The sequence below is a fragment of the Homarus americanus genome, unplaced genomic scaffold (assembly GCF_018991925.1).
Source record: "Homarus americanus isolate GMGI-L3 unplaced genomic scaffold, GMGI_Hamer_2.0 scaffold25827, whole genome shotgun sequence".
NCBI lineage: Eukaryota > Metazoa > Arthropoda > Malacostraca > Decapoda > Nephropidae > Homarus > Homarus americanus.
The window spans coordinates 9,978,446-9,999,469 of NW_024738300.1; the positions used below are offsets into that span (position 1 = coordinate 9,978,446).

Here is a 21,024-nt window from a genome sequence, read left to right on the forward strand (position 1 = left end):
GGTTTAAAAGAAAACACAATACCCTGGACAGCTTCAAACTCATCATTAATGCGAATTCGCTGGATAGCTTCAAGCATGGGTTGGACAGATATATGAGCAATAGGGGTTGGGTGTAAATGGGACTGCCCTGTATGGGCTACTAAGCCCGCTGCGGTTTCCTCCATTTTTATGTTAAAGTTTTAACCAGAATGTCTTTAATAAAGGGGTCTAAATCGTAGTTGCCAGAATTCAAGTTGAAGTTGGGAATCTTATGTACTGGGTATATATACTGACTCGGCTAATTGTGTAATTTTTAATTCAATTCTTTACATATAATTCATCAAATAATTTTTTAACTGTATACTGTACTGTATTTTGTTTATCATAGTGCGAATACACTTATACTTGCAAATGTTTGAGGTCCATGCACGTACATGTAGCATGACAATAGCGCTTGCCATTTGGGGGTGTTCTGAAGAAGTGCTGCACCCATCTTTAAATTTTTATAACATCTATTGCAGTGTAAAAATGTATTAAAATAAAATAAAAGGGCTTACATAATCTTTCACTTCTTCTTTTAAACCCATCCAGTAATATCGCTGGGTAATTTTTTCAGTTGTGGTATTGATTACCACTGTGCCCAGCAATGGTGCAGCAAGGCAGTTCAAAAGAATACTATGCCATAATCCCGAATTTGGTGCTCAAATTTGCTAAGTGATATACTAACCATCAATTCTGTACTGATTACTACTCGTAACCTTCACTACTGCCTTCTTTACACGATAGTCACTGCCTGGCCGATGGTTGTTATTTTTTAGGGAGTACTTAACATACTCCATGTACTCAGAAAACTTTTTTAAAGTTCTCACTCTGCATTTCCTGCCCTCTCAGTCACCATATCCACTTATCTATCGCCACAACACAACTGGCCACTTATGGTTAGACACAGGGTGAGGCTGGGTCACGTCACTGTTTGTGAATGTGACGTCATTGACCGTGCATGCGCAGTTATCATTTCGGCTACTTCTGGTCTGGTACACCGTGAATTCTAAAAGCAGAAACCACAATTCATTTTAATTGATATATAAGGAAAAAAATAACTTTTGATTGACTGCGTGGTATGTACGGAAACTCACACGCATGACGATCTATTAAGTGAACACGCTGAGGGTAGGCGATAATGGCTGATGAGTAATGGAAGAAAATAGAGAAAGATTTGGCACGAGCTATCTCCATTACCGTACGCTTCCAATGGCAATGTAATACAGGTAGAAGAAAATTATCTAAAATTAGACATATTTTTCAAATATGATAATAGATTTGGGGTAGGAAAGTTGTGTGAACTACTGTACTGTACTATAAAAATATCCATTTCTTTTGCAAATAAGCAGTTTTTGCAAAATTAACATTTTCATGTTTAACAAACTGCCAATTTGCACAAAAATGAAGGTCAAATTTGAGTAAAACACACCAAAAATACACAAGCAAACCTATTCTCATACCAAAGAAACTAAGTTATTAGGTCTTATAAGAAGGTCGTTCAGATATCTAGATGGTCAGTCCCTCGTAACGATCTTCAAGAGTGAAGTGTTTCCCCATCTGGAGTACTGTCATCCCATCTGGTCCCTGAGATATGCCAGGGACTATCAGTTGATTGAAAATGTCCAAAGGAGGGCCACCAGATTGGTGCCTGCACGCGGCACCTCAGCCACCCGGAGAGATTGGAGCGCCTGAACTTGCCTAGCTTGTACTACAGACGGGCAAGGGGAGATCTGATTGAGGTGTACAAGCAAATCAGAGGACACTAGTAAGACGAGTGTCCTTACCTGGAGCTGGCAGACGCTCACCCCACAAGGGGACACAACTCAAGGTTAAAGAAGCCGCAAGTCCTAATAACTGTGAGGGGTAACTTTTTCGAAGTAAGAGTTGTGAACTCTTGGAGCAATCTGCCAGAGTGTGTGGTGACGGCACTGAGTGTGAGCTCTTTCAAGACCAGACTTGACCAACACTGGAGCAGGTTCAGGTACATTCAGGAGCCAGTGCATGCCCAGTACTTGCCAACAGTGTGTAATAAAGACCGGTCACCCAAGCGATAAATAAATTAACAAGTGGCAACAGCTGGCACGGCAAGGTCGCCACTCCCTGAGGTAATTGAAGACTACCCGCCTACCATAAATACATACAGGTATTAAAGAATATTTTGAACTGAATGGGATATTAAAAGACAAAGTGCTAAAGCTAATTTACTTCATTCAACATTAACCAACAGTTGTACAGTCCATTTTGCACAATGCACACTTCTGATTATCCATTTAGTCACACAACATAATCCATGAGGCTTAATATGATAATACTTTTTGGATAATTCTGTTATACATACGGTACAGTGACACGGTACTTCACATTTTGATATACAAGGACACTTTCTTACAGACCACAGAATTGCTTTGCTGCACATCATTAAGCTCATTGAAAAGGAACCGAGTTAGCTTAACCTATTACTGAACCTGGCAATACAACACAAACATCAATATGCAAATCATAGCTGTGTTTATTCTTTGCTCACTCGTTTGTTATTAGAATTCATTGAGGCACAATATTTTCAGATAACAAAACACACGCAACCTCGTTGAACCTTGGCTCGTTATTGTGTCAAAATGTATTTACTGTATATAGGTATACGGGAGGTATAACCTACTCGGTATATAAGTTGCACTTACAGTTGTTGCACTATTAAAGTTTGTGCTTAATGAAAAACTACACAGAAAATATAAACCTTAAAATTTAGTTTATATTACCACACCCAAAATATACAGCATAAAGAATTTAACGGCACTGCATCAACGTAGGTCACATATAAAAAAAATAGAGCACTATAAAAGTTTTCATACACACTTTTTTCCTTATTAAGATTTTACTACAAAAAATGCATGATCAACTTTATCTTCTCTTGTAGACTTAAGAGACTGGAGCTTAATAAATATATTTTCCAAAACTTCTTGTTATATATTATTGATTACAAACTTTAAATAGGAAATAGGAACCCATTGCTTAGACTCGTGTGAGGATGGCATGTTTACAATTACATAAACTGAGTCTCTATGCACTCTACCTGCCTCATACAGATGTTTATGGAGGAAACAGTAATACGACAGACAATACAGTATGTGTCCTCACTGATTTAATGTAAGGTAATTTATGAAGACTTTAACTCCCTATTTCATTGGTCACTTGAGATTTTAATTCCTTAGGTACCAAAGATGTCAACTATGCACTTGAATAACCAAAATTCCTAAATAATTTCTAGTTCAAGATACAAGGAGATAAAGACTGACATCTTAAGGCTTCATGGGTAAGCCAAAACCCACTACTCACAAGTACTTTTGATAACAAATAAGGTGCTCCATGTTTAACTCTGCAAGCTTATTCTATACATATACAGAACTGAATGTTTAACTAAAAAATTTGTAAAAAACAAAAAAACAAAATATTACAATTTGCCAAACATTGCTTTCTCAATAAATAATTTATGAGGTTTACATGATAGGCAGTCATCTATGTTTTGTTAATGATGAGCAGCGTCTACCATCACAACATAAATCACAACACACGGGGTCACAGGTCAGCCCCATACATGTTACAATAATAAAAGCCTCGCCAATAACTGAAACCCAAGTTTTGTCCTCTATCTTAGAAAATAATACAATCTCATGACATGGTTCTATAAATATATGGTGTAAGAAAAGATAAACTAATACAATAAAATAGTTTTGATAAGATGATGTTATGAATTTGTTAATACTGTACATAGTGTCTCCACTAATTTCTTGTGATTATTAAAAGAGAAGTTAGTTTCAATATTTAGTCAACTGAATGATACATTAATGCTACTGTTTTAACATTACAAACACTGATTCTCAAATGGTGATCTGGGGCTTACAGGATTACATACACTTAAGGATGACGTTGACGTATGTTTAAGAACGCCACATTTTGACATGGATATATATATATATATATGTATATCTTTAATAAACACCACATACAGTTGTCTATACAATATAATAAATATTGAATTAGTGGACATTCAAATGGCATAAAATCTCTCTATTTAACCAAGATAATTTGCCTATCCCTGCCACTGTAGCAATGTAGGATGTTAGATATGTATTTGAAGGAAACTGACTGACTTCCTCCTACTGTTTATACTGCAACTTGGTATTATTCCTAAGTCACTGACTGGAAAAACACACAGTAAAGTTTCAAAGCTCTTGGAGGAAACACCAAATATGGAATAGGTGTCCTTAGTAAACATATACAGTACAGTACAGTACAGTATATAGTACCTGTATACAGGTATAAAGAATATAAAATTTTGTATTTAGCAAAACTGCTGCATTATATCCCAGTCAGTAATAACCATTTAGAACAAGTAATACACAAATAATGTTGTCATATCCTTCACTGTCTGTGGAAGTACTGTATTAAATTTTTCAGCAATGAGACATTGTTGAAAAATGCATAAGTGGCCATCCTGATTAACGGTATTTTTTTAGTCTTAAATTCCTAAGATCACCTGACAAAACTCAAAACAGTTTTCAGCAGCTAACAGTTCATTGTGGTGGAAGACTTACTTCAAATTGCACTTAATAGGCTGTTAGGAATTGAGTGAATGACTTGGACAGTGTATTTATCCCTTACAAAGTTTTCCCTTTTATGTATAAAGTTATGGTGTGTTAAACTGCATTATCATTGAAGGATTATTGTAATTTTTGAAATGGTAATATTGCAAAATTTGAAAATAAAATATGTATCACATGAAGTAAAAGATGCTGTCAAATCCCAGTCATTCATGGAAGCACGACTGTTAAAACATTAGGCTATGAGGGGGAATTTGACCCATTAATGGTAGATGTTCTTAGTATTATACTGTATAAGCAGATGAAGACACCCTTAATTGCTCATCAAAATCAGAACAGAAATATTCACCATTTTTCAGGTACTAACACTGGATTCTTTAAGGTCTTAGGGTAAAGATTTTGAAATGGGCACCAATTTTTTTAATAGATTTAGAAATGACATCAGTCAATAGAGGAAATTAATAATAGCATATATGTGTGAATCTACTGATGTTTTTCATTTCTTCATAGCTACCATTCATGTATCATAATCTTCAGTACACAACTTAAGATACCTTCATCATGTTCTGTTACAGCTCTCCTTCATTAGAAATATGCTCCAGTAGATTTAATTGCTTATGTTAAATTTCAGTGTCTACCCATCTCTTTTAAAAAAACAGTAAAATACCAGAACCTGCACATCATCTACTTGCCTTTTATATACAGTACAGTACTCTTAATTACTAACTTCTTTCTGGTGTTAACTATTATCCATAACTTTTTTTGCATAAATAACCAAGTGTATCTCATAGTCTGTCATCAGCACTGCAGCTGACAAAAAATTCAGCATTCATAACTCAACTTTATCAGATCTGAAGTGGAAGAAAACTACAAATTTAATGTTAAATATGCTGAAACATTATCCACAACTGGTTTACATCAATGGAACGTTCAGTATCTAAACTGCCTTTCTGAAGTACCACCAGTGACTCCTGTTTACTTACACCAAAAAGAGTGAAGAACTAAAGAGTACACACTGTGTTATAAATGCTACTGATCCTGACTCCTATGCGATTCCTTTAAATGTTCACAAATGTTTAAGTGTTGTTTCTATTAACATGTGATTTTTCCAAGGAATTTGTTTTTTGGTCAATCTTTACGAGACAAAAATGACTTGTCCAAGCATCATATACTGTATCTACGGTAATAACTTTTTTAGTGTAAACTGCTACATTTATGGCACTTGGATATTAGCTGAAAGCTGCATTGTATTTGTATGTCAATAATTTATACAAAACTTATCTGCCATATACCTCACAGAGTTCTTTAAAGAAAACCTCAATACAGTATAGAGATGACCTGAGGGTAGTCCACAATTTATTGACACCCACATCTAGTTATTTGTTATTTTTTCTAAAATACAAATTAAACAATATTAACCAAGTCATGATAATAATTCTATATGGACAAAATTATTTTCTGAAAAGTAATAAAATAATTTCATATGGATAAAACAGATTTAGACAATAGGAACAGTTTACTTAAAAGTTCTTATATTGACTTTTTTATACACATGACATATGAGCTACTCAGTCACTTCTGCCTAGACTTCGTCCAACATGTAAACAATGGTCCCAGTAGCATGGAAATAATATAGTAATATCTTCTATTATTCAGCACCCTTTTCTACTTCTTATTTATCCCTATTCCATAATTCATGCAAATATGAACCATAATATAAAAATACGTACTGAACGGCTTACCTAACAGGTTCTGAACAATGAAGCTATTGACTTGAAAAATGCTGTTCATGCTCAATGATTATCAAGGATTCTGATGGAAAAAAAGAAAAAAAAAAGAATATATATATATATATATATATATATATATATATATATATATATATATATATATATATATATATATATATATATATATATATATATATATATATATATATATATATATATATATATTGTATAGAGTTACTGGCTTTATGAAAAATGTATAATGACTTATTGGATGCTGATTAGACGAGATTATGAAAAAATAAAAATAAAATAGTTCTTGTTAAAAAATGATATTTCTTTTTTCAGGCAGAGTATTGCTGTTTTTCACAATATTCAGTATTCTTTGAAATCAAAAGTGTAACGTAAGTTAAAATACTAATTAACTAAGACAATTCACATACCAAATAAAAAGTGTACCTATATCTTGTATGCCTTTTTTTTCCACATTTATGGAAATTTATGTAATATTTTCAAGAAAACTTTAACACTACTGACTGTCTTCACACCACTATGTGCTCAAGATCCATCAGAAATGCGAAGAAATTATTAAATGAATTTTGTATAATATATTAGTTGTTAATGATAACTTGCATTCACCAGGAAAAACGTGATTGAAGTTACTTTATAGTCACAATAAATGTGGACAGCAAGAACATACAGGAAAAATGATGCCAGTGAAATGGGAAAAGTACTATGTAACTTTAATAAAAATACTGTACAGTGAAACTGGGTAAATGACAAGAAAAGGGGCTGCATTAAAAATAATAATAATAAATCAATGGAAGAAATGGCATCTTTTACTTAATCCATGGAAGTGCTGCCACAGGTAACATAGGTCACTCACATTACTAATAAAATCTTTGCATAACAAATGTAAAACTAAGTGATTCTTAAATATTTGATGTCTTCTAAACAAACGGAAACCTATGGCCATTATACTTCAAAGATACATGAAACTCACACAACATTGTTATCATAATACAAAACAATAACTCCACTCATAAAACATGGTCTGTAAATGTTTGCCATAATGTCCTAATGGCATTTGTCTATTAGACATGAGAAAATAATATTCTAAAATTACAAAATTGGTCACACGTCTTACTTGCAATAAAATAACCATTTTCAGATCTATAGCATCAAAATATCCCAAAATGAAAAAAATGTCTGGTTCTTATTAAAGAAGCCCCAGAAAAGTGCTCCCAACACCCCTGTAAACTGACACATACAGTACTGCCATACTTTTACACATGCTATACACAGAGTTGTTTCAAGACTTGCTACAGTTTTTGGCTTAGTCATGGTCAAAACATATTCAGGGCTGGAATTTATGAGGTGGCCATGATTATCATTACCTTCTTGTCTACACATGATGCCCCTCACAAAAAATACACCATCTTCACAGCCACAGTACTGTGTGACCCATCTTCTATTCTACCCATCTCGACCTTTTCATTAACTCCAAGACCTAGCATACATGTCTTTATTAATAATCTTGTAACTGACAGTAACACATTCTAGCATGAAAAATTACCGGAGTATTACTGAAAATGCAAAGAATTCATTAGCGAATTAAAAGACACCATGCTAAAATCATATCCATATCTGGAACTCAACTCTGTGGTAGCCATTTATTCCAGCTGCACAACTTTTCTAGCCAGTCATACTTAACCGTTGTTTACCAGTAAACTGTATTTATTTACCATTTAACAACACCTGGCAGGGGACAGTCATAACAGCTATAGATTCTCCTACCCAGAATGAAACGTGAATTAACTCCAGCGTCACCATAAATTAAATTGCCCTTTTTATTGAGTAAATACAAAAAATCTAGTACATATCACAGTAAATCTACATTATAACTACAACTGTTCTGTACCCACGACCATTTTACATCATTTAGTATGCCAGTATTTAAGTGAAAGCACATTTCTTAAATCTAAATAAACTATACAAAAGTTTCTTATAAAAAATCATCAGTCTATAGGATGCACAGAACTAAAGATGAGGTCAGTCATCGTCTGTAAATTTGTGAGTTGCAAATAATGTTAACCCCAACATCTTTAAAACCACACAAAATACTGATGAAAAGGTCAATCAGTAATAAAATATTTGTATCCCCCTCGATTCTTACAATAAAAGGGTTAAAACACAGTCAGTCGTCGGATAGTCAGAATATGTGTAGTCGCCAAGTAGTGAAGAGAATAGGGTCCTGCTGTGTGAGGAATTATTGTTCCATCTCTTAACACACCTTCCATTTAACCTAAATTACATCTACACATAAGATTAATTATGAAAAACAGTTCCCAAACGGAATCACTTCTTTAGTTAAAAAATATGCTTTGTCCTTTACTGCTCCTGAAGGATAAACAATATTGTAAAAATAATAAAATAAATTCTACATGAAATTTATAGATAAGAATTTGTATATTTCCAGGAATACACAACTCAAACAAATCTTTCAAAAAGTTCTTGGTATATCCTTCAACAATAAAGACTGCATTAACTACAGAAAATCAACCTCTCTCTCTCTCTCCTAACATCTTCAGAGAATCATCATCCTTTGACAGTGATATGTTGGTCCTTACAGAGGAGCAGCTTTCTCTGGCTGGCAGACCATCATCAACTTTTGCATAAAATGGTCCATCTTACCTGTGGAATTATTGATCATGTTAATTTATTATATCAAGCTTTTCTGCTGAGCAACTGGGTAATACAACTAACTGATATTAACTGTTACAAACGTTATTCTTATATACAGTATATATATATATATATATATATATAATATATATATATATATATATATATATATATATATATATATATATATATATATATATATATATATATATATATATATATATATATATATATATATTATATATATATATATATTTATACATAAATTTACATTATAAAGGATTATTCCATATGACAGAACTTAAGAATAAAAATTAAATTTTAAGTAACTTTGGTATTGGCATTGGTGTATTTCAAAGAATCAATTTCAAAAGTACAGTACTGTATGCCATAAGTAAACATTAAAGGTGGTGAAGTTGCTTAAAAATGCAAAAATCATAAATAAATAGGGGTGTCATTATACCTAAGAAGTTTTTGGTCGAACAACCATCATTATCTTCTGCAGAGATTCGGTCATTTTATCTGAGGATGAACAGGCACAACATGATGATCAAGAGATAATAAGCAAAGCTAAACATGCACAGGATGACATGCCCACAAAATTAAACATTCCTGCATTGTGACAGAATGCCAGCTTACATAAAGCTTTACAAAAAAATCCAAAGTATGGGGGGAAGTACAGGATAGGTTCCACAGTTAGAAGAGAGAAGGGTGGTAAAGTGGCCCTGCAAGTCACAAGGGTTAATAGTAATGGTGGTCATATTCTCATAATGTACATTTACACAATTATTACATTTAAACAAGCAAGAATGCAAACACCAGTATATTAGCCAATTATTTGGTTGTTACCTATAATCTAAACCACAGACAACTGAAGCCTGGTTACCCTAAAATGATTTAAGTTTTATCAGCACAAACTGGAGACAGTCTGCTCATTTGCTCAACTTTATAGTTTTGTCATGGTTTTACAGATGAAAATGTTCTAATTTTAATACCAAACATATGATTTTGTCTCTTTCCAAAAATGCTAAGTACTCAGAGCAAAAGCCCCATTGCCATTAGTATACAAAATATTAAACTTATCTGGCACAAAAACACTGAAAATGCAACAAAATTGCAGTGGTGATTTGAAATATATTGTGCTGCTGAATGAGAGAAATACAGCAATTTTGAGTTATCATATTACTGGCAATGCATTTTCAAGATTTCACTGCAAAATCCAAGACCAAAGGGGCAAAACTGACAAATATCACTGTGAAAACATAAAACAATGAAAAAGGGACATGTGCACATGACAACATAAGCCCCCAAATTTTCATTAAATTTACCTTGTACAGTACAGTACCAGAATTAAAATTTTCATAGCAAAAATATAAACATAAAAAGAAGTAGCATAATTGTTACATGTTACATTAATTTAATAGACAAAGTAAATATCAATAAAATTTTGTTAACCAATGCAAGGTAATTTTTTAAATGACACTTTAATGGATTTGGGATATTCATACAGATTTGAATAGAGGAAAAAAAAATTATATGTAGTGGGGCAAAATGAGCAAAAAACATCCATGAAGGATCAATTTTGACTGTTTGATATTATAGAAAAAATTGTTCTGTGGTTATGATATGACATCACTTTCAACATTAATATAATTTTGTTTTGTATTTTCATATCGTTTTATTCTCCTTGTTCTTTATAGGAACTATGAAGACTGTTAACTCCTCATCTGATATAAATTGATATAAGCCAAAAATTTACTTGTAAAGTGCCTGGGGTTTGACAGCATGTGTCAAAATTTGAATCCCTCCTTTTTGTTTAGAATGTGACCACAAACATTCTACAGCCTGAATGATACAGTTCCTTGTATCTCATGGGATGTTAATGATGCCTTAACCAAAAACTAAGAGGCAGCTTTAAGCATGAAATAAAATGAACGAATGTATGGTTATAAGAGTGCACAAACCATCATCATTATTACCGTACATAATTTTCCTAACTCAACAAATTTGTTATCATCAATTGAGGCAGGTCAAGAAAGTCACACTTTGAGTATAGAATAATTCTTTGAGGTTTAAATGTTACAGGCTGGCGACCTTTACACTTTTATGCTGATTTGTGGCTTTTATATTAATGTGCCTCATATAATGCACAGAAATGAGCTTTTGGGGTTTGATTTTACTGTGCATATATTTTACCACAGAATTATGAGTACTATACTGTACTGTTAAGTGCCTCCAAAGCTTCAAGTCCTTTTCACATTTTACCAACACTGTAATTCCGTATCAACAAATACTCTCATTAAGAATAGACCAATATGACCAAACATAAAACATTCATTTTGTACATGATACTATTCATACTTTACTCTTTTAATTATAATTTTTTGCACATACATACATACAGTAGTTTGACACTAAGAGCTGTATCAATCATTTTATAAATATACTGTACGTATATATAAATGTCACACTGTATACTCATTCACACCATACATCAGTAAAACTCAAGATGTTAATAATTCTTTAGTATAATTTATCTGGCCTCTGGACACACTAAAATTTGGTTTGTACCACAGTTAAAATATATTGATTTTGGTGATACCACAGCACTTTTTCATTCACATAACTAACTGCTGTACTGTAGTTAATGAACTAAGTGTACTGGTGTTAACTGGGTTACTATTTTAACAATGTTATATTACTAACTCTTTAGCATCTCCGGAGGTCAGATATAATAAAGCCGAGTGTTAATAAGGCTTTCAGTTATTTTCTTTTACATTTTTTTTTACACAATGACAATATTTATCAAAAGTGCCAAACAGATTTTTCTCCCAGGAAAACTTTCAGAAAAAAAAAAAGTGCCATCTGGTGCAGTGACGGTGGTGGAAGAGCAATAGGAAAAAAATTATAAAGAAGGCAAGCAGTTGAGATGAATGGCAAGAATGATGGAGTGAGATGGACTGTATCTATCTAAGGGAGGAAAGAGTCAGTGTGAGGGGAGTGTCTCATAAGAAGATAAGAGTACATGTGTGGGATGATTCAGAGGAAGAAATGAGATAGAACATGTGTGTGTGTGTGTGTGTGTGTGTGTGTGTGTGTGTGTGTGTGTGTGTGTGTGTGTGTGTGTGTGTGTGTGTGTGTGTGTGTGTGTGTGTGTGTGTGTGTGTGTGTGTGTGTGTGTTGGTGTGTGTGGGTTGTATTGTATTTGTATGTTTTCCTTGAGTATGTATTATGAAGGTGGTTTACTATGAGCAACTGTTGAAAATGGGTCAGAGGAATACAAGTCAAATTTTTCCACACAAAGGAATACCACAAGTTACAGATCATGTCCCATCTATAAAATGAAATTAATGCATACTGCTGCAGTGATATGGTCAACATCTACTAAAAATGATGCATGCTAGCACAGACTTGTATGCACAAATGCTGCACAGTGAGACATAATAGCTAAGACATTCACTGCTACCTACACATTCATTACCATTCGCTAAAACATTTCATTATTTTTTCGTCTCTGCAGGTAAGACCATCATCATTTTCTGCATAGCTTCTGTAAACTTATCTGATGGGTTAAAAGATATACACAACATAAATACAAAGCCACAAAATACTTAGCATTTGCATACACTCTGATTATTTGAGAAATCAAGTGAAAGAAAAAAGAAAAAAGTGGGACATTATACAATAAACAGCAACATACTGCACACAGTAACTATGGTTTTCAGTATGCCCGAGTTTCATTCTGTTACAACTGATAAACAGCCGATGTCAACAATAATGCCAGTGTCGTGATGACGTTTAGGCCATTGAGAACTCGCACACCATTCATTTATGTTAAAACTGGTGTTATCATGTAAGATTATGAAAGAAAAAAAAAAAAAAAAAAGTTAGTTTCTCCAACACAAATCTTTAAATATCTAAAAATCAAAATGACAATCTTCATGATTCAACATTGCATTGGCAAAAGATGGCAAAAAAAAAAAAAAATAAAAAATAAAGCTTTACTGCTCATGATTTTTTCCTTCATATTTATCAGTAAATGTTACTATTAAAGTTTTTTTTTCTAAGTTTCTCGTTTGAGTTCCTTTTGTTTATGTTAATTATTTTAGCTTTGTTGATATTGCCTATTTTAGCTTCTTTGTTCATGTTGCTTTCAATTATTCTACAATATTTTGTATTATCTCTGGGGTTTTTTCAGTCTGTTTTTATCCCCTCCTTTATCTATATATCTTCAGACACCCCTTTTGTCAATTCTTCTTACAGTAATTAAAATTAAGAATCTTAAACCCTTGGCCTCTAATGCCTGCTTTCAATGTGTGTTTATAACTCTATAACTTGTTACTGTACATTCCTATACAGGTACTTTAGGTTGAGTTAAGGTAGGTCTTCTGACAGGTGTCATCCCACTTGGACGATCGTCAGTTTTATGCAATCTTTACTATCTAAGTTAATTGATCAGGTTAGGTTAATTTAAAACACTAATAATTTTTTGTATAAATTTGTTGGCAATTTATGTCTATCTGAAGCCATTTGTATATAAACAGATCATCATTCCCCCAAAAATAATTCAGGTGCTTTTAAGCATTATCTTATAAACTGTGTACAGGTACGTATATGCAAAGTATGTAACCAGTCTTAAATTTTTGTCTTCTCTGTACATTCAATCACAAATATTTATATACAAAAATTAACACAATTGAAGTTTTGTATCTGAGAATCACTTTCAGTCTAAATTGAACCTGTCACTCTAAATTGTGAAAATATTATAATACATTCATTTATTACACAAATATATGATTTTAACCTATGATATACTGGCAGTGTTGTTATAGACTTAGGATTTTGTTTTACAAAAGACCAAATTTCCAGTCGAAAGAGAAATGGGATGCTTTTTGTTATAAAAAATGTAGAAATAGAGATTAACATTAATCTCTCATGGGTTTTAATAAGTTTCTTAGTTTCCAAAACATATCCAGTACCTTTGTCCCCTCAGCTCCTCCTGCTTCAGAATTTATCAAAGGTATTAATTAACCTTTCTTTCTAGGGGTTAGAGTCAGTATAGCTCAGTGCTGTGAATTAATGTAAGCAACATTACATTATCTCTGCTTCAAACTTTCACAAGTTCTTCCATGTGTCAGTTATAGTTAAGTGTCATCTACTTGACTAACCACCAAGTGCTTACATGTCATTTATCTCATATGGGGGAAAAAATAAAAAATTCCATCAACTCAATGAAGTTAAAATTTTGTGATCTCATGCAATAAAACAGTTTACTGGTAATCACGTAGCCAAATTTTGCAAGTTTCACAAGCTGTAGTTTTAAATACCTACATCTCTCCATCCTGCGGTCATTTAGACACCATCTAACACTCAGCTGTAGTTCATCTCCAATTGCTGTATACAGTATATGTTTCAGTTTGATTTCCCTCAAAAATATTTATAAAACCTTTGATATTTTTTGTTATGATAAGTGATTCTTGGTTAAACGATGAACCTACTTTTGATACCACAGACTGTTGGAAATTTATTCTTCAAAATCTGAACCTTTGTATCATTCTTGATTAACTAATTATAAAGCTTATGTTAGAAGAATGCTATACATCATCATCCCACATACACGATCTATTTCTTCTCTCATGGCTGGCCAGGAAAATAATTATCATCCACACAAAAGATTCCTTATAATAAATAAACAAAACTTTTATCCTGAAACAAATCATCCATCGATTAGTTATACCAGGAACAGAAACCAACAAATAAAACCCAATTCTCATGAAGGTCAAGCAACACTGCAAATGTAAGTGATCAAAACAATATGCTTGATGTTATGCAGTATGAGGTAACATAAACTAACACAAAAATACAACTTTCTAGAAATATTAAACCAACATTAAAAATATAAACTAACAAAACAATACTGTATGCCTCATTGTTAACTCCAGCAAGCAATTAAGTGAATGACATGACGGGTAAACACGCTGTTTTGCGAAGCTTCTTGAACACTGAGATAAGTATACAATTCTCTAAATTAGTATTGTGATCCAATATCGTATGATACAAAATAAATTACAGTACTGTACTGTAATCACTGGTGTCATTATGTGAAGTTGCAGGTTAAACAATTAACTATCACAGCCCAATATTGTGCATAAGCTAGCAATTTTTGTACTATACAGTACTATACAATACTGTCCTGTCCTGTACTATTATATCTTCATTAAAAAAGTTTCAATCAATTGCATCACCGAAATGACTATGCAATGTACGGTAAGTTTTCCATCAAAATTAGTCAAAATAAAACACACCTCATTACTGTACGGTACATAAAATTCTCAGTCAAAAAAATTATTTTTTGAATATTGTTGACACCATCAACGTTAGTTCAAGAAGCTTTATACACAAACTCATCCCATAAGTACACACCGTTAAGACACATAACCTACGTGTACAGTACAGTACTTACTTAGTCTCGTCGTGATAAAAGCTGGTTTCCGCATTTTGACGAAGATGAGGTAAACCGGGACACCAGTAGAGATAATTCCCACACCAATACCTGAAGAGGTTGAATCTCCATTATTTCCAGGATCTTCATTACATATATTACAACACTCCTCTAACTAACTGTTGCAGTAATTAGTATTCTTGTTTAGCATTCTAGTTACTGACATTCCTATGTAAATGTTGTGCAGACTGGCTTCTGTTCATATAAATATTGCAGTGACACATATTCCTGATTATTTTTTGGGCTGACTGGCATTCCTTTATGTTAATATGACAATGATTGGCATTCCTGTCTAACTATTATTCTAATTGAAGTAATGTAAAGACTGTTGTACCTGTAAGTGGCATTCTTGTCTAAATATTGCATCTATTCACAAAATACAGGAATGCTTGCACACTGAGCACCTTTAATATGGGAAAAATTAAATCTGATGCAATAATTTGGTACAGGTCAAACCCCTCTAATCCACCATGATCTGTGATTGTCTTTCTTGGCAATAATGTAATTCCAATGTAAACATTTTGTTCAAACAAGCTTTTTAATTTTATTTCGTTTCAAAGTTCTCATCTATCTAAATCTTCCTTATCATCCTCTTTTATGTTTTAACAGGTCCAGTATTTTATTACTTGCTATGTACCACAAATTAATCCTCTCTCTAAGTTCTCTTGTGTATACAGGCATAAAAATACACTACTATGTATGATCTTACAACTTGGACATATATTAATAAATTGAATATCAACTCTGGTTTTACTACATGAGTAAATAAACTCCTGGTACAGTACAATATACCGTATAAAAAGATTTTCATGCATTACCAGTTTCAATGGGCGCTGCAATCATGGGAACAATGGTGATGATTATAGTAGCGATGATATACAGGATTGGCCAGACAAGATTCACTTTGATTGGCCTTTCCAAATCAGGTGCTGTCCAGCGCAGCCACGGTACACACAGGACAGCAAGGCCGATTGATATCTGGAAAAATATATCAATGGAATATACAGAAGACTTAAAAAATAATGAGTTACTGTGTTAATACCTGTCAGAGATCTATGGATTACCAACTTGATGGTTTCATTTACATTCTCGAAGTCAAAGTTTTAAAGCCAAATTAGACTTATGAAAACTGGTCATTTGGGTCCTTTCTGAGCACTCATCCAGTTTTGAAGAACTGGGTGAAAAATAACCCAAAACCTTCCTAATATGGGCCCCCCTTTTGCATACGTGATAGGACTCTGACCATAGCATTACATGTAAACATTAACAAACTTTGCTGTTGCAAAGTTAGAATGGCAAATTTATTCTATTGTGTTTCATGTAACTTACATACCATGGTGGTTTAGGCTTTCATTAATTCAAAAACCCTATCAACATAAGAGTAAATATATTCCCTATAAGTGAAGGTACATTACATTAACACATTATAAACATTCACTTACCCAGGTAGCAAAACCAACATAAGAGATGAGGGCAAAGATGTTACTTGAGCTGAGGTAGATAAGACTGAGGAAGGCCATGAACAGCACTGCAGGGGTGGGTGTCATACGCTTGATTTGGATCATTGTCAAAATCTCGGGCATCTGACCTTCCATTGCACCAGCATAGAAGAGCCTAGGAAAGGTGTTGATGAGTTAGGATATTTTCTAAGTGGTAAAATATTGATGCATTTTCAGTGTTGCCATCTTTGACTGATAACTTAAAAATAACTTCATCTAGTTAATATGAAGTACTGTACAGGTACTGTATATGCTTTTCTCAAATGAAAATGACATGTGTAATACTGTACAGTATGTTGCTAATAAATACTTCAATAAAAAAGCTTGATACAGTATTTGCTTTGTGATGATGGTAATTATGTATTACGTATTAATTAACACATGAAGATGATAAAAATGACAGAAGAACAGCGAAGAATAAGAAAATAACTTGCACAACACTTTCCTTAGCAATAAGAACGACATGCAAAATAACTACTCACTGTCTAAGAGTAAGAAGGAATAATAATGCATGCTTTTGAAAAATCTGGCATTCCAGCTTCTCTCAGAATTAAAAAAGTGCATCCAGGAAACAGAGCAGCCATGCACTGGTACTACTGTGATCTACAGTATATCACATAAGCCATACAGGGGCTGAGACAGTATACTTGACAACTTACCAGAAATATATTACCAGTATTTGCAGACCCATAAAATAACAGTTATAAGTACACAACTTCAAAACAAGACAGAAGGCAGAGGCCAGAAGCCAGCTCAGGCTACAGTAAAGCTCATTTCTGCAAACCTCGAACACAAATGAGACTGAAAGACTTAGCAACATTACTTACCAGTGCCATAAATAGCTTCTTAAACATAACATCAAGCTCCACTCTTTACAAAAACTTTCTTCAAACAACTCCACTCAAAAAGAAAATTACCATTTACAAGAAAGTTTATTTACAAATCCAAAGGGATATGCATTTTTAATTAATTTCTTTTTGCAAACATTTTCAAAATTTAAAATATTTACAAATGAATGATACTACATTGTGCATTACCTTTCAACTATACACTATTGTGGCAGTGTCAAACGAACATACAAACCTTGATTAACAATACAGTACACTTTGATATCAATTATGCAGCAATTTTCTCAAAATTTAAAGAGCAAAATTATACAGTAAACCCTCGATAACTTGGAATTTAATATAAATTGGCATGGATATGGTCTTGGAATATATTAGTACAACTCAGGATATATATATATATATATATATATATATATATATATATATATATATATATATATAATTATCTGAGAAAATCTCGGCATATCTGGCCACCTGCATCACCTACCATGCATCTGTCACCTACTATGATGCTTCAATGTTTGCCTGCAGTGCTGGTAAGTGTTACTTTTTACATTTGATAATTACATGTGGTCAGCAAAATATTATTCTGCACCTTTACGGGTTCCTACAGAATGACACACTGGACCAAGAATTCTAAAAACACTCAAGTCAAACTGGATGTTGGTAGCCCAGGCTTCCTGAGTTGCCAGCTACTCTGTAAGATAGTATTTACCATAAGATGTTTCAGTGTGTCTGCGTGCACAATGTGTTACAAGATGCGAATAGTGTAGTTAACATCACATAACTATATTTATAAAATAATCAAATTAATATCAAAAGCAATTGCCATTACAACTCCTCCTGTTTGCTCTGATGGTCTGCCCTTTGCAGATCGAAACTTATACAGTGTTCTTTTAAAAGATCACACTTCCTCTGGCAAAATTCTTTGCTACACTGTGTTAAATAACACTGACACTGCTTTTGCTTTGTGAATTTTACTACCAGTTACCCCTGGTCAACCCCCTATTCTTACATATATTGTGACATCTTTCCAGTAGCTCAGTTACCTATGCGTAATATTGTATAACTTTCCTCCGTTACAAATGTTTCTTATTTTTTTCTTCTGGTTGAGGTCTTGTATTATGCCATTTCTCACCACTTTCTTAGATAGTGGTTATAATCATGAGTATTTACACAAAATTCCTATACAGCACCTCAGTTTCTAGAGTGCCTGCCATTCCTACCGTATGTGGGTGACTAAATATAGTACTACGGTGTAGTTACTATAGTATATAATGCTATGACATTGTCTGGTTTAAGTGCTATGGGTTTTATATGTATTCCTGATAATTTATCTGTGGTTACTACACATGATATAAGGAATAACAGCACATTAGTTTTACAATGAATCATACAATCAGAGATACCAACCTTACCAATACATGGCGTCAGTCTCGCCATGTTCGTTACGAGAGCCATCGCACCCAGGAGTGCATAATAATTTTTTGCTGACTGTACACATACATATGGGTCGAAAAATTTTTTTTTTGTATTTTTGTAGGGGGGGGGGTTGCCTCAATAAGTCGGAATTTGGGATAACTTGGCAAGGATAGAGCCTCATGTGCCGAGTTATGAAGGGTTTACTGTATGAGGTAATTTACACATTGATCAGTTAAATAAACCTAAATCAATAGTTGCCAACAAAAATTTTAATGTAAACCTCACACTGCATAAAAGTATTCTGTACTGTAACACCAAAACAAACAAAACTTGTTACCTGTGTACTTGCCATAAACTGGAACATCTATTGTCATTAACTTCTCTATACTATAAACAATGGACATGTCAAATAAATACTGTAACACACATCTAATTAAGTGTTTGTATTACTCCAATATTTATTGAAAGTTAAAGTGGCTCTCATAAGCCTGACTGCACATTTGGGAGTGTGTGAATATAGCACATTGTACAGTACTGTATACCAAGCCTTCAGTACATTAAAAGACAGAGTGGCCATCACTGCACTCAACCACTTTAACTTCCCCTTTAGGTACCCATTTACTGCTGGGTGAAGTGGGAGTGAACTGGGATCAAACCAGTGACCCATGAAACAAGAGGCAAGTGCTGTATCCACTCAGCCAATGCACTTCACCAACATTCATTAGTGTATATATACTGTACTGTAAACTTAATGGTGCTTTTCTCTGGAATACAGTACTGTACTGACATTTTTTTTTTAAGAAAAAAAAAAGGAAGGAAGGAAGTTGATAATAAAATGATACTAATGCTGCTGGTATGGAGTGTTATGACAACAGCTAGTCCAGCTTATATTTGCAACTGCCCGTAGAAACTTAATTATACTGTACATACATAAATATAATTTATTATTAAAGCATATGAAGCAGTCCAAATTCATTGTTACTTTGAAATGCAGGTATAGAAATTTTTTGTTAGTACAAAATGAAATGTTAGTCATAGACTTAGCTGAAGCTACAGGTAGTGCTGTACTGTACTCACATCATCTTGTACTTTCACAAGAAATCTCAACAATATTCATTGAAAGACTAATGTCATTCCAATAGCTGGAATATTCTGGAAAATTCTGTGGAAATTTTCCTGGTACAGGTACCCGAAAAATTTTAGGGATGGGGAACTTTTTTCCCTGGGTTTGAGACATATGAAAATAGGGTGCATTTTCCGGAAATACCGAAAAAATATTTTCCAGTACCCGGAAAATTTCAGGGCTGGGAGATTTTTTTCCGGTTTTGAGATGAAATAATGCATCATTCTGGAAAAACCTGAGAAATTCCGCTGGAAAAATTCCAGGGATGGGGTGATTTCTTTCTGGGTTCGAGTGATGATGTAACGTGCAGTTTCTGGAACTTCCAACAAAATTTTCCTGGTACCTGGAAATCTCTAATTCCCGGAAGTGCTCTGCACCATTTGTTCCAGCTAATGGATATATCACTTTGTATACTTTAATGAATAGAAGATTGATCTGGAAAACCAATTGTATGACTAAACCTGGATCAGATGGCACATGTACCGTACATGTTTGCTAAGACCATAGGCTGAAAATCCCTGGTACACCCTCAACACTTGTAGCTAGAACTATTTATTGATCAGCCAAACCATCCCATCATACCAAGATTTCTAATATGA

General features: G+C 33.5%; 1 protein-coding gene across 5 annotated transcripts in view; it reads right to left on the bottom strand.

The window, feature by feature from the left end:
- Nucleotides 1–2,209: 2,209 nt before the first annotated feature.
- The window catches only part of LOC121873839 (large neutral amino acids transporter small subunit 1-like), a 151,395-nt gene continuing 132,580 nt past the window's right edge, over nucleotides 2,210–21,024 (bottom strand). The window contains exons 7-11 of one of the 5 annotated variants that reach the window (XM_042377593.1): nucleotides 16,976–17,147; nucleotides 16,352–16,511; nucleotides 15,495–15,584; nucleotides 9,495–9,553; nucleotides 2,210–9,040 (exon numbers count right to left, since the gene is read on the bottom strand). In XM_042377593.1, the coding sequence (XP_042233527.1) occupies nucleotides 9,495–9,553; nucleotides 15,495–15,584; nucleotides 16,352–16,511; nucleotides 16,976–17,147 (481 nt within the window). In that variant the 3' untranslated portion in view covers nucleotides 2,210–9,040. Of the gene's footprint in view, nucleotides 9,041–9,494; nucleotides 9,554–12,501; nucleotides 12,594–15,494; nucleotides 15,585–16,351; nucleotides 16,512–16,975; nucleotides 17,148–21,024 lie in introns of those variants that run through there. The other 4 variants (XM_042377590.1, XM_042377591.1, XM_042377592.1 and 1 more) reach the window with 4 other exon arrangements.